Source organism: Seriola lalandi, unplaced genomic scaffold (assembly GCF_002814215.2).
Source record: "Seriola lalandi dorsalis isolate HSWRI2012SDOR001 ecotype SW California unplaced genomic scaffold, Sedor1 jcf7180002054982, whole genome shotgun sequence".
NCBI lineage: Eukaryota > Metazoa > Chordata > Actinopteri > Carangiformes > Carangidae > Seriola > Seriola lalandi.
The window spans coordinates 1552131-1564325 of record NW_019525531.1 but is presented as its reverse complement, the minus strand read 5'-3'; the positions used below and the strand labels follow the sequence as shown (position 1 = coordinate 1564325).

The 12195-nt window shown below is 38.8% G+C and overlaps 1 protein-coding gene across 1 annotated transcript in view; it reads left to right on the top strand.

Annotated features, from left to right (window-relative positions):
- The window catches only part of tmeff1a (transmembrane protein with EGF-like and two follistatin-like domains 1a), a gene marked incomplete at its 5' end in the record, with an annotated part of 49207 nt that extends 40525 nt beyond the window's left edge, over positions 1-8682 (top strand). The window contains 3 exons of the mRNA XM_023396718.1: positions 2613-2736; positions 3337-3498; positions 4888-8682. Coding sequence (XP_023252486.1) covers positions 2613-2736; positions 3337-3498; positions 4888-4972 — 371 coding nt within the window. The remainder of the gene's footprint in view (positions 1-2612; positions 2737-3336; positions 3499-4887) is intronic.
- Between the last annotated feature and the right edge of the window lie 3513 nt (positions 8683-12195).

Below are 12195 nucleotides of genomic sequence, written 5' to 3'. Positions count from 1 at the left end.
CCACTGACAATATTGTGAGTTCACCATCCTTTAAACTGAGACGCTGTAATTTCCCACAAATAAACACACAGATTAGCAGAGCGTTCCCCATCCAGCTGCACGATGCAAACATTGAGTCTGGAGATCAAAGAGGAGATGAAACAGAATCCGGAGGGTTTTATTATCTGCAGCTCGCTCAGTGCATTCATATCATCGACTGAAACATCGATGGGGGGGGGGCTCCGTCACTTACTTCACTCTGAGTTTCCACTTGGACTCAGAGACGGACAATAGAAGGATCAGATTAAACTGCTGCATTGTCAACATCACAAACAGCGAAGGTCACAGCGGCACGTCTGACTATAACACTGTGAGACAGAAGAGCTGAGGAAGGTTGCGTTCAAAAGCTGCAGTGTTCACATCCGTTTATCCGTGGCGTTTCCTCCTCTGGTTGGAGCATGATGACAGTGACACCACCCCCCAACCCCCAACATTTAACATTTACTTCATGTTTCTGTCACTCAAGCTTCCCAAGGACTGTAGAGAAAACCTGCTCAGACAATGTTTAAAAAGGTTAAAAACATGGAGAAATTGTGGATTTCAGCTGTAGTGGATTCATGTGGAAGATGTATAATGTCTCCATAAGAATTAATCTAATAAAAGTCAGATACCATACACACTGGTAAATGTATTTCCATTCCATTGATTAATTTACTGTCATAATTAGATGAAAAACACTCATTAAAAAGGGAAATTAATTAAATGAATTGCCACATTAGAATCCAAAACTCAACATCTTACCTGTAATTCATGATCACTGTGAGGCTGAGGGACGTTATGTCAAACAAATGTCCAAGCAAACACTAAAACACAAAGGATTATGGGTAGATGAAGACAGTTGTAGTTAAAAAAAGAATAAAGTCTGGATGCATGTTGAAATGATAAATCATCAACATGTCAATCATCAACACATTTATTTCTGCTGTAAAGTTGGACATTTAAACATGGGAGTCTTTGGGGACTGACTCACTGTTGGAGCCAGACTCTAGTGGTCGTTAGAGGAACTGCAGCTTTTGGTTTCTTCAGTGTTGGCTTCATTTTTCAGTCCTGGAGGTTGATGTTTGTTCATCAAACTAACACAAGAAAATAAAATGTATGAAGAAAATTTCTGACCAAATATGTGTGATGAAATGACAGTTTGTCTTAAAAAAAAAATAGCAACAAAAATACCCCAAATAAAATCGACTTTGATAAAGAAAACATAGATGTTGCTGGATTTCCTCTGTGTAACATTACAATCATCTGCCATTAGAAAAGTTAGATAAATAATGATCATTAATGTGTTTCTCTCAGGGAGGTTTGTACCTGACAGATTCCCAGGATGTTAAAATGACTCATTTGCTGAATCTTGTAATTGCGACATCACAGTGAAGGTGTCATGTTCCTGCAGGTGTATCCTCTCTGTTCTGTGAGTAAACAACGATAGGTTGTAATAAGTAATAAGTAATGGTCTGGTTAACACCACTGCAGCTGAAAATCAACCTGTGTGAACAGTAAAAAAACTCATCATTACACTTTGGTTCGTCTGATCTTCTTTACTCAATATATAAGATACTGACGGTGGATAAATAGTGAAGCTCTTGCGCTTGTGAAACCAATTAAACTCTTCTTCATAATCGGCCTTCTCATATTCCTGATGATCTAAAAAGGTTTTATTAAATATTTCAAGCTCATAAATCCACAAAGTGTAACAACTGAAGTCGTAAATGTTCCCCAACAGTGAACTTTAAGACCCCAACACAGGGTTTGTTATTAAAAGCTTTTTTTATGTTAATGTGACTTTTGTACATCGCAGATCAGTCATTTAATGAGCAGTGCAGATTGCTTTGTCGGCTGTTTCTCTCATGCTGCAGTGAATTATAGTGAAGAGAGACAACTCTGTGACTGAAGAATCCCGTAATGTGCAAAGCAGTTGTATTTTATAATTTATCCCCTCATACAGCAGCTGACACAGGATGACAATGATTCAGCAAATAAAAAGAAATATTTTATCATTTAACCAAATTTTGACATCCAAATGACATTTCAATCTTATACAAAACTACATATTTATAATAACTTGTATATATATATATATATATACGTATATATATATATATATATATATATATATATATATATTATCCTCACCAAGATAGAGACATGAATTCAATGTCTAATGTTATGATTTATTAGAAAATAAGGACAGAGAAGTAGAAAACCACAAAAAAATTCAAAAACACCAAAAGAAAGTTGCATCAAGAGTTTAGGACGGAAAAGTCAATGAAAAAGGTGATAATTTTTTTATTTTTTTAATTTATATATATGTCTATAGTTAATTTCATTCTATTTTACTGAACATCAATTTGAATATTTCATATGTGATTTTCCATAAATTTGCCACATCATGATGTAAATCCATAACATACATAAATGTGTGTGTGTGTATGTGTGTATATATATATGTATATATGTATATATGTATATGTGTATATATATATGTGTATATATATATATATATATCATTACTATCACCTGTGTCACATCCTCATGTTTTTTATTTATTGTGTTTTTTTTCCCTTCGACCTGTTCAGAAACCACAGGTCTGGATCATGGTGATGGTTTCTACGCCGGTATGCCTATCCCCTGCGCCGACAGCTACGCTGGCTTCTGTGTTCACGGGAAATGTGAGATCAAGTACAACATGGCCACCTGCAGGTCTGTCAGTGATCCTGTTACTAATTAAAGCTCTATATTTTCCTCTTCTCTTGTGTTTTATCTGAAGTGTTGATCCGTATGAAGATGTAACCCAAAGAACCAAAAACCATCTCAGTGTAGTTTTACATCTCCTCTCTCAGGCTTCTCTCTGGAGCTCTAGTAACAACAGGTCGGTGAGCCAATCAGAAGAGGCTCTGATCCTCTCTTCTGATTGGCTGACTGTTTTCTGAGTGATCCAATAAAAATATAGCAGATTTCAGGTAAACACTCAGAAAACACTGGGTGGGGCTTGGGGCTTGGGGTATGGCTGAGGGTGGTGACTGCTTTGTTGTGACATCACAAAGTTCCAGAAGTCCTGACGGCTGGTTTTAAGGCTCAGTTTCTGAATACAATTCAGTTTTTTTTTAACTCAAATATCATTTTCAGTATAAACTAAAAAGAATACAGCTAATATACTTCTGTATCTGCCCGTGCATTATGGTGCATTCACACCTCTTGTCTGGGGCCTCTCGTTATTCTGGTTCAGGTTGAGGTTGAGGTTTAAAGTTTCTACGACAGGTGTGTTCAGTCATTTCATTGATCTCTCCCTGTTTGCCTCAGATGTGACTCAGGCTACAAAGGTACGCAGTGCGATGAACCGCAGGACTTCAACATCCTCTACGTGGTCCCCAGTGGACAGAAACTGCACTACGTCCTCATCGCCGCCATCATCGGCGCCGTGCAAATTGCCATCATCGTCGCCGTGGTGATGTGCATCACAAGGTAAAAATGGCATCCACTAAAAGCTAAATACTTTAAGACAAGCTTAATTTCAAAAGGCCTCAATTTCCAAATAAAGTAGGTTTGAAGGGGAACATGAAATCCACTTATTTATATTTATAACGTTATAAAGGTTTGGTTTGAAATATTTTTAACTCTGAATGAATATAAGTTATTCCTACTCATTGTTAAAGTATTTACCAGGTCTATCACAGGTCTGGGGTCCATTAAAGGATAAAATAATGTCTTATCATAAACAAAGGGGATTTTAAATCGTTTTCTGTCTGTTACTTTTTAAGGTGTAAAAATCTCTAAAACTGACAAATTAACATCAGAGGAATTAACTAATGGATGAATTAATGGCTTATAGTTATTATATAAATAATATATATATATATATGTATGTATGTATATATATAATATTTAAATTACAGATATTACAAAGTTAATTTCAGGTACAACATTAAAATATTATATTGTCACTGAAAACAGCAGAGACAGAATTCCGAAGAGTTTTAATCCCTTTGAGCTGAAATGATGAAAGGACGGATTGTGTTCTCCACCACAGTGGTTTTAATCCACGCTGTTAACCTGCAAAAAAATACTCTTAAATACATAATAACACAGTATAATACTTGATGATAATCCCTTAATGCATATTAGGCACATTAATGCACCTTAACCATTAGACCACCGGGGGCACCCCATGTGACTGGGTCCTCATGCCTTAAATTCGTGTTGCTTTGATAAATTCACCATATATTTCTAATCTTAGTGTGAAGATCTTCTGACAGCAGAAGTAATTTCCCCCTCTGTTAGTTATTTTACTTTAGTTTGGTGGATGGGTCCAAATACTACAATACCCATGAGCCTGCTGCAAAGGTGGCTGAATAGAAGCCATTCAGAGGTATGAACTGGGAATTTGTCTAAAATTAAGCTAGAGAGTAAATGAATTGAAAATGCAGATTGTATTTACAGTGTAATCTTTAGCTCATTTGCAGCAGAATTTCCCACTTGGTGATTGGACATAATGCACCTTGGGAGTTGTAGTTGGCTTCCATCCTTCAGTTTTTACTGTATGTCCTCATATGATTGTACCTTTTAGCTTTTTATCAAAGAACCAGATGTTTTCTCAGGCAGTTAATCATTTAATTTATATATGATTCATAAAGGACAGCTGTGGAAGTGCTCTGAGCTGCGAGTCATGCAACCTTTACAGAGGGGTGTGTTTGTTTTGTTGAAAATTAAAAATAAATTTAATAAAACAGCTGACAGAAAAAGTTTACAGTCACCAGTAAAAAAGTCTTGAAAGGAAGACGATATAAAAATTTCTGTCAGTGAAAATAAATAAATTGTATTAAATAAAATAAATCTTTCTCTCCATCTCTTTAGGAAATGTCCAAAAAACAACAGAGGTCGCCGGCAAAAACAAAACCTCGGACACTTTTCCTCGGACACTAACTCCAGGATGGTATAGCCGTGTGTGTCGGGGGTTCTTTTTGATAAGTTTTTTCTTACGGCGTGGGAATGCCATTTTTTAAAAGTAGATGTGTGGTATTCGTTTATTTTTTCTCCTGGGAAACCATTAAAAAAAAGAAGAATGAGAATATTTATTTAAGGGGCCTTATTTTCTCTCCTTTCTGCTTTGAATGGAATTGTTGCGCATTTATTTGTGCATTCTGTTTTTTTTTTTGTTTTTTTTTTGTTTGTTTGTTTTGGCCGCAAGACCAAGAAGAAGAAGCTGAATCGACAGAACCCACTGTCACTTTACATTGTTACCATGTGTAATGTCTTAATTACTTTAACTGCTTCATTAGAGGTTTCGTTGAATGCTTTATGAATATGGTACCTTTGGTGAACTGGCTAACAGAGTAATGTCTGCTCCTCTGGAATGTGCTATTTATTGAAAATGATTACTTTTATGCCCCTCTCTGTTTCACTTTTTACTAATAATGTGCAGCTGATCACCAAATGCAGTTTGTTTTAAATTTTTTGTCCATTTTTGTAGGAGGTGAGAAGGGGCCAGCCGGTGATATAGATATGTTTACACTTATTCTTTGGTATGAAATTCTGTGTAAAGACTTCACTGTGTTTAAACAAGCTAATAATTTATTATTATTATTATAATTATTATTTTCTTCAAAGTAGTTTTTACTCAAGGTTTATATGTTAACTTTTATTTTAAAACATTGCTTTCTAAATTCTAGTTCCTGTATATTCGCATGACTTGTGAAAACTGTGTACCGTGGTGTAGTTTTAAACTTTTTAAAAAGAAAAGCTGACGGCTTCGACGCCTCCTCCGTCTCAGAGCCGCAGAGATCCGGCGACGGTGGAGGAAAACCCAAAGTCGGACAGAAGAAGGGAGGAGACTGAGTGGGAGGTGTTTTATCTGTGTTAACGAAAAGGAATGTGTAATAGTTTAAAATCAGTCTGTTGTCTTTATCAGGAGAAAGAACAAAAACACTTTGATGGTGGGAAAATCTCTGCGTACATTTTCCCAAAAACCACTTTTGCTTTAATGAGGAACAGATTTGTGTCGATTGTAACGCTCAGAGGCGGGAATGTTTTTTTGCCATCTCCGTTCCGAAATCTGAATTCAGAGGATTGTAAAGGAAGGGTGTCGCCAGTCAGACTGTCTGCAAACTGAGGTAAAACTTGTAGTGATACTTTTCATGTAACAGGAAGAAGTTTTGGTTGCTGGATGATGGCTGCAATCGAGGCTTTTCTATGAATGTGAGAGAAAAATGTTGTCTCGTTTTTTCTTTCTTTTGTTTGTCTTAACTTTGCATTTGCTTCTCTGTGAGACATTCCAAGCACAGAGAATCCCTCACGATAATAATCCTATGGGCAATATTTAAGACCGCATCTCTTTCTGGTATGAACATGCAATCAGATACAAGTCGTAGCTAACGTCTCTGAGCGTAATGGCTTAGGAAGTCGTAGCATTAAGCAGAGATAACAGACAAATACTGTATTTAGAAAAGGCAGCCAGACAAGAAAACATACAGCAGATTTGGTCTCTCGATGGACACTGTACTTCCAAGGAATGAAAATGCCTTTTCTGTGTTGTTCCCTTGTGTCCTTGACTTCACTGTAACACAACCTGTTGTTATACTCTTTATGTCGAGTTATAAGTTTTATATCAAAGTCCCATCATGTCTTTGCAAACTGTCTGAAACTGATAACTGAACTGTGTTGATGTATAAATTCCACCTCCCTCCCACCTCAGCACGGTTGCTCTGTATCAACTTTTTTTTGAGGATACAATTAATGTCTCACAACAAACCAATCATTGCAAGGTCAATCACTAAGGAAACCTTCTAGTAGCGTCCAGCGATGACGCCTTGACAGGTTTAAGTTTATGTAAATGGATCCTTCAGTTCCTTCACGAGTGCAACTGTATACTGTATTTGTCATGTTCAGTATTGGGGAGGTCAGAGACATCCTATCTTACTCAGTAGAGTTTGGTATCTGAGAGCAGAAGCTGACTGCACTTACAAAGTCAAACTGTCACAGTGTTTTCCAGCAGTATTTTAACCCCAATCTCACCTGTTCATGTCACATTAGATAGCCGATTCTCTTCATGAAAGTCTATTAATGCCATATCTTTACCAGGCATCAAAATATTCAAAGTTGATTTGTTCCAATAACTTGAACGCTCCTAAATTCCACAAACAAAATGTTTAAATGTTCTGTTTTGTCTCGTGTGCGGTGAAGACAGGTGAGCAGTATATTCTGAATCAGGACTTTCAAGGGCAATTATCCATCCATTAGGTGTACTGCTTATCCTTTGAGGGGGGCTGGAGCCAATCCCATCTGACATTGGGTGAGAGCTGGGGAACACTTGCACAAGTCGCCAGTCTATCACAGGGCTGAGATATAGAGATAAAACAACCATTCACCCTCATTCACACTTAGGGTCAATTTAAAGTCACCAATTAACCTGCATGTCTTTGGACAACATGAACCCAGAACCTTGAGGCGACAGAACCAACCACTGTATCATCTTGCCACCAATTATCTATGCATTAACTCTGCTTCCATTTACATCACTGAGCAACTTAAACAACTACAACTGAAACTGCAAGAAGAGAAAAAGAACTTAAAGACAGTGATGAGCAGTTGTGGAAATAATAAACAGGAAGTCGGAGCAAAAAAGTCTCGAACCTACAGTGGCCTGAGGGTTCATTCACACCAGCATCGAAAGTTTGGAACAGAATCGAATGCTGACCTTCAAGGTAACGGAGAGCCGAGGAGTCTAAATGGAAGAAGCCACTGTATTAGCTGTGTAGCACCAGTCTGGTGACAAGCTAGCATGTACCTAGGTAGCTAATATATTACTGTAAGCTCACTTTCCAAAATAGTTCGCAGACTGGCCGCTGTAATTCACTGTCTGGACATCCAAAGTATAGCTACAACTGGCCGGAATAAACTAGATAGGGGCCAGGTGGTTCCCACTTGGTTCACTGATGCCAGAAAATATAGCCAATAGCATCAGTCCTCAACCACAGCTGGCTGGATGCAAGCCTGATAGCTCTACCATTATCAGTAAAAAAACCGAAGTCATGCTAAGTTTAGCTAGCAGGATAGCTAATTAAGTAGATAGCCTTGGTCGATCGCATGAAAAGTGAAAGCTAAAGAGAGAATGTCAAACTTTCTAACCTTGTGTCAATGTCGAACAATCGGTTTCAGAAAGATACAGAAGTGATCAGAGACAGTCACCTCCCAATCCAACATCAGAAGGGTGTTTGAGGGGAGGGGATTTTTAAAGTTATTTGACCATCCAAAAAGCACTTCTGACAGAGTATACTTGCCCCTGTAAAGCAATTTACCTGCAATGGAAGGTCCTGATTCAGATTTCCCGAACGCTGCTTTCCTTTCTGTATCTGTGGAAGATGAAACTCTGAGGCTGTGCTGAGGGAGGTTAGTCTTCTCTGTGTGTTTGTAGTTTTTATTTTCTGTCACAGGAGTTTTTCTGTAGTGTCTACAGGTCGTAGATGAGCCGCCCTCCCCCTCCACCCCTACCCTCCGCTGAGCAACGTGTTTCTCCTTGTTGTCGACCATCGCAGCCGTAACTTCTCTAAATGTGACTAGAAAGTGTTTGACATGTTAATATTCTGCATGTAGACTTTGAGAGGCTATTTTTGGTCTCTGACAAAATAAAAAAGGAAATGTTTTTTTAAAGTAGACCACTGCGCAGATGTGTCATTTCATTCATGCGTGTCTTTTTTTGTCCGTCTGAGTCCGGATAGGTTTGTTTTCCTTGTGTTTCACTGTTCTTGCTCTCATTTTACAACGTATTCCACTTCCTGTGATTGATAATGTTTTGTTCACAGACATTGCATGTGTGTGTGTGTGTGTGTGTGTGTGTGTGTGTGTATTACTGCAGAAACACAAATTGTTAAGGTGACCCGTACGATCAGTCAGTTCAGTTCACGCAGACAAAGGACTGTTGTGTTTTTCCTCTACAGAGACTCTATGCCCTAATTCCATACTAAATACTAACATTATACAGTACACACTATCTTCCAATGTTGACAGTGCACTGTTTACAAGAAATCCATCTGTAACATTCAAGGACATCAGTCCCTTTAGAAAAAGCATGTGAACTGTAAACGTTACAGGTTTACAGGTGACAAAAGTACAAATTTTATCTTATGATCTTTAAATAGTGTAAAGTTAACAGTTTTGAGGTTTCTACAAAGACTGAATATGTAATATTATGTTATTTATATTTGATATTTCTTGCATTGTAACTTCCACACAGTGGACTGATGAAAGCCTTAGTTTCAACAGTGTTTCTGAAAATGATAAACATGTCAGGGTTTACTATCCATATTCTGAGACAAAGCAGCATCTACTACAGCACTCCCTAATACGGCCTGAACACATCAGGAATAACAGCTGTAAAAGCTTTGGTGAACACTGACACACAGCTGACCAATAGCACGCTAACTTTTGAACAGACGGAGAGGTGGACAGTCCAAAGCAAGCTATCGTAGCTTATTAGCTCTGTTGCATCGCTCACTTTTCTTTTACCTCCTCTGTCAGAGTAGAAACAAACTGTGAACTTAATCAGTTTACTAACTGACTGTTAGCAATCTTGTTAGCTCAGAGAGCTTCGTTTTCACGAAACGATTGTTCTGTAAGCGGTCGTCACTGCCACTAGATGTCGCACTACACCATTAGCATTTCAGACCAAAACAAATGCTTTGTCAGCCACCTCCCTCCCCCCAAGGTTGAACTGGGAAAGAAATCAGCCTTGGACTTTATGGATATTTTGGTGGTCCACCAGCTGACTGGGATTTGAGCAGTTAGTCCCCATGGCCAGTCCTCCTGTGCTCTGGTCTCATCTCTTTCTTTGTCTGAGGCCTTTTTTAGATGGAAAATGTGGTTCCATCAGTGGAAGAAATTCTGGAAAGTCACTTTCACCTTACATAGAAAATAGTTGTTTCTCTCTGTATTCTTCCCCAGTTACCTTAGCGCCGGCAAACATGGTGGTGGTTGGTTTAAGGAACTTGACACAACCCAAAACGTTTTGTGCGAGACTAGCTCACCACTAACCCTGCAAGTGGTCACTACGCCACCAAACGTCCAGCCCCCATCTGTTTAATGTAGATATGAGTAGGTTTTATTAGTTCTGAAACATAACATGGAACTGTTCCGTAACGTTCCATTGTCTTTTAATCATGTGTGCAATTAAATGCTTCTAATATCTACCCCACCTAGATAATCTGTGGGGGTTTGAAAATGAGGACAGGTGAGGGTGAATGTGGCCATGTCATCATTATCAGCCCCCACCCACCTGTCAGAGAGGAGGGGCTGAGTCATTAAGTGATGCTCCACGTTATTAAAAACTGCTCGTCTGCAGAAGTCAGAATCAGAGTAGAGGTCACCGCCTCTCCACGTGACGTGTCGTACATTACTGCCGGGGGCAGGGCCTCAGCCACGCTGCCCCGGATAAATATAGCGTTATAGAGCGGAGGTGGTCGGTGGGTGTTTGTGGGGGAGTGTTCAGGGGCAAAAGCAGCTGCTGGCTTCAGTCGAACAGATTCAGCGACTCCAAACCATCACACTATAAAAAATGAATAATTAAATAAAACACCCATCAAGATCCAACATTCATTCATGTAATAGAAGTCCCTGATACTGAAGTAGTGGCTCCCTCAAAGACAGGAAATGTCGGGATGAATGTGAAACTGAACAGCACTGAATACAGAGATAAATCCAGGAAGAGTAAGTGTGAAAAACTGAACTAAAAAATAATTCTATTTAACTGCAGTCAGAGCAGAAACAGAAAATAAAAACACTGTGGTTTCAGTTAATGAAAATAGGACAGTTACACTACAGGATATTAAAGAAAAGTAAAGTAAAACACACAATAACTTCAACCTCCTCTTCATTTATAGATGAATCCTCATTATCTCTAAGTAAGACTTTGCTTTTAAACTGTGTTTGGTCTGATTTGACTATAATCAGTGCTTAATATGAACATTGATGCCATCAAGTAAGTGCTAAATTGAAGACATCACCCAACTGTGAATACTGTTCCATATGCAATTAAAACACATTGCTGGAAAAACAAGGCTAATGTCAAGGCAAATAAAATGTTGCATTACCTGTTGCATTAGCCACTAACATCGGCTAACTAAAGGCTTAAAGGCTAAAAATATGCAATATCGCTCCCAGCTGGCACAGGACATCACTGTAATGACAGAAAGACGTTTCTAGTTGGAAATGAAAATCAGGTTGACGTCAAAACCCAGCGTTGGCTGACTGACACTGTGACGTTTAGCATGTGTTTAGCAGATGTTGGATTGGGTTGGGCTGATGTTTGTACGCTCAGTTCATTGGCTGTTTGGGGCCAAATAGACTCAAACTACAGAAAGTCGCCTGTTTTATTGGCTTATTGTCAAAATGTTATTTTGCTGCACTTTCTAAAAGCACTTAAGCTAACCCGACCCTCCACCTCCTTTGAGGCTGACCCCTTACGTGCAAGGAAGTCAGGAAAGCTAATCCTCTCAGAATTTAGGGGGGCAGCTGTAAGTGTGATATTTTTAACACATCAATGTGTGTATTTATGGCCAACACACATTTTATAACACATTCTTATTAATAGATGACAAAGCAAGTTCATGACTTCCGTGTCATGCAGTCAAACTGAGCTAAAGACCAACAATGAATCACTCCACTAAATACTAAATACTAAATACTTGAGATGTGTACTGTACACTTAGCAAATAACTTGTGCTCAGGATAAATAAATTATTCAGACGAGTGAGTGTTAAAATAGTGTCACTCTGACAGTCCTCACACAGTCGTCTCTATAAAGAGCTTCAGATCTCAGTCTCAGTCAATGTTTGGACTCTGCTCCCAAAGGGAAAGTAAAAAGGGCAGAGCTGCAATGTTTAATCCCCGAAAACATTCCAGCACAGTGTAATCAGACCAGACAACTGTGGCGTCTTTGCATCTGTCACTGCAGAGCGAATGAGAGTGACTCCTAAGCCGCTGCTGATGTACATGTTTCGCAGCTGCTAGCATGAACATGTGAGTAAATAACGGAAAATTATGAATCAATGTGCGTGGGTCTAACAAAGCAGAGCAGGACTCTGGTGGGGATTTCCATCCTCCTCCTGCTTTGCTTCTTCCCCAAATGTCCGAGTGTCGCCTTACAGAGAGTTTTTATTTTTAGCTGGTGGG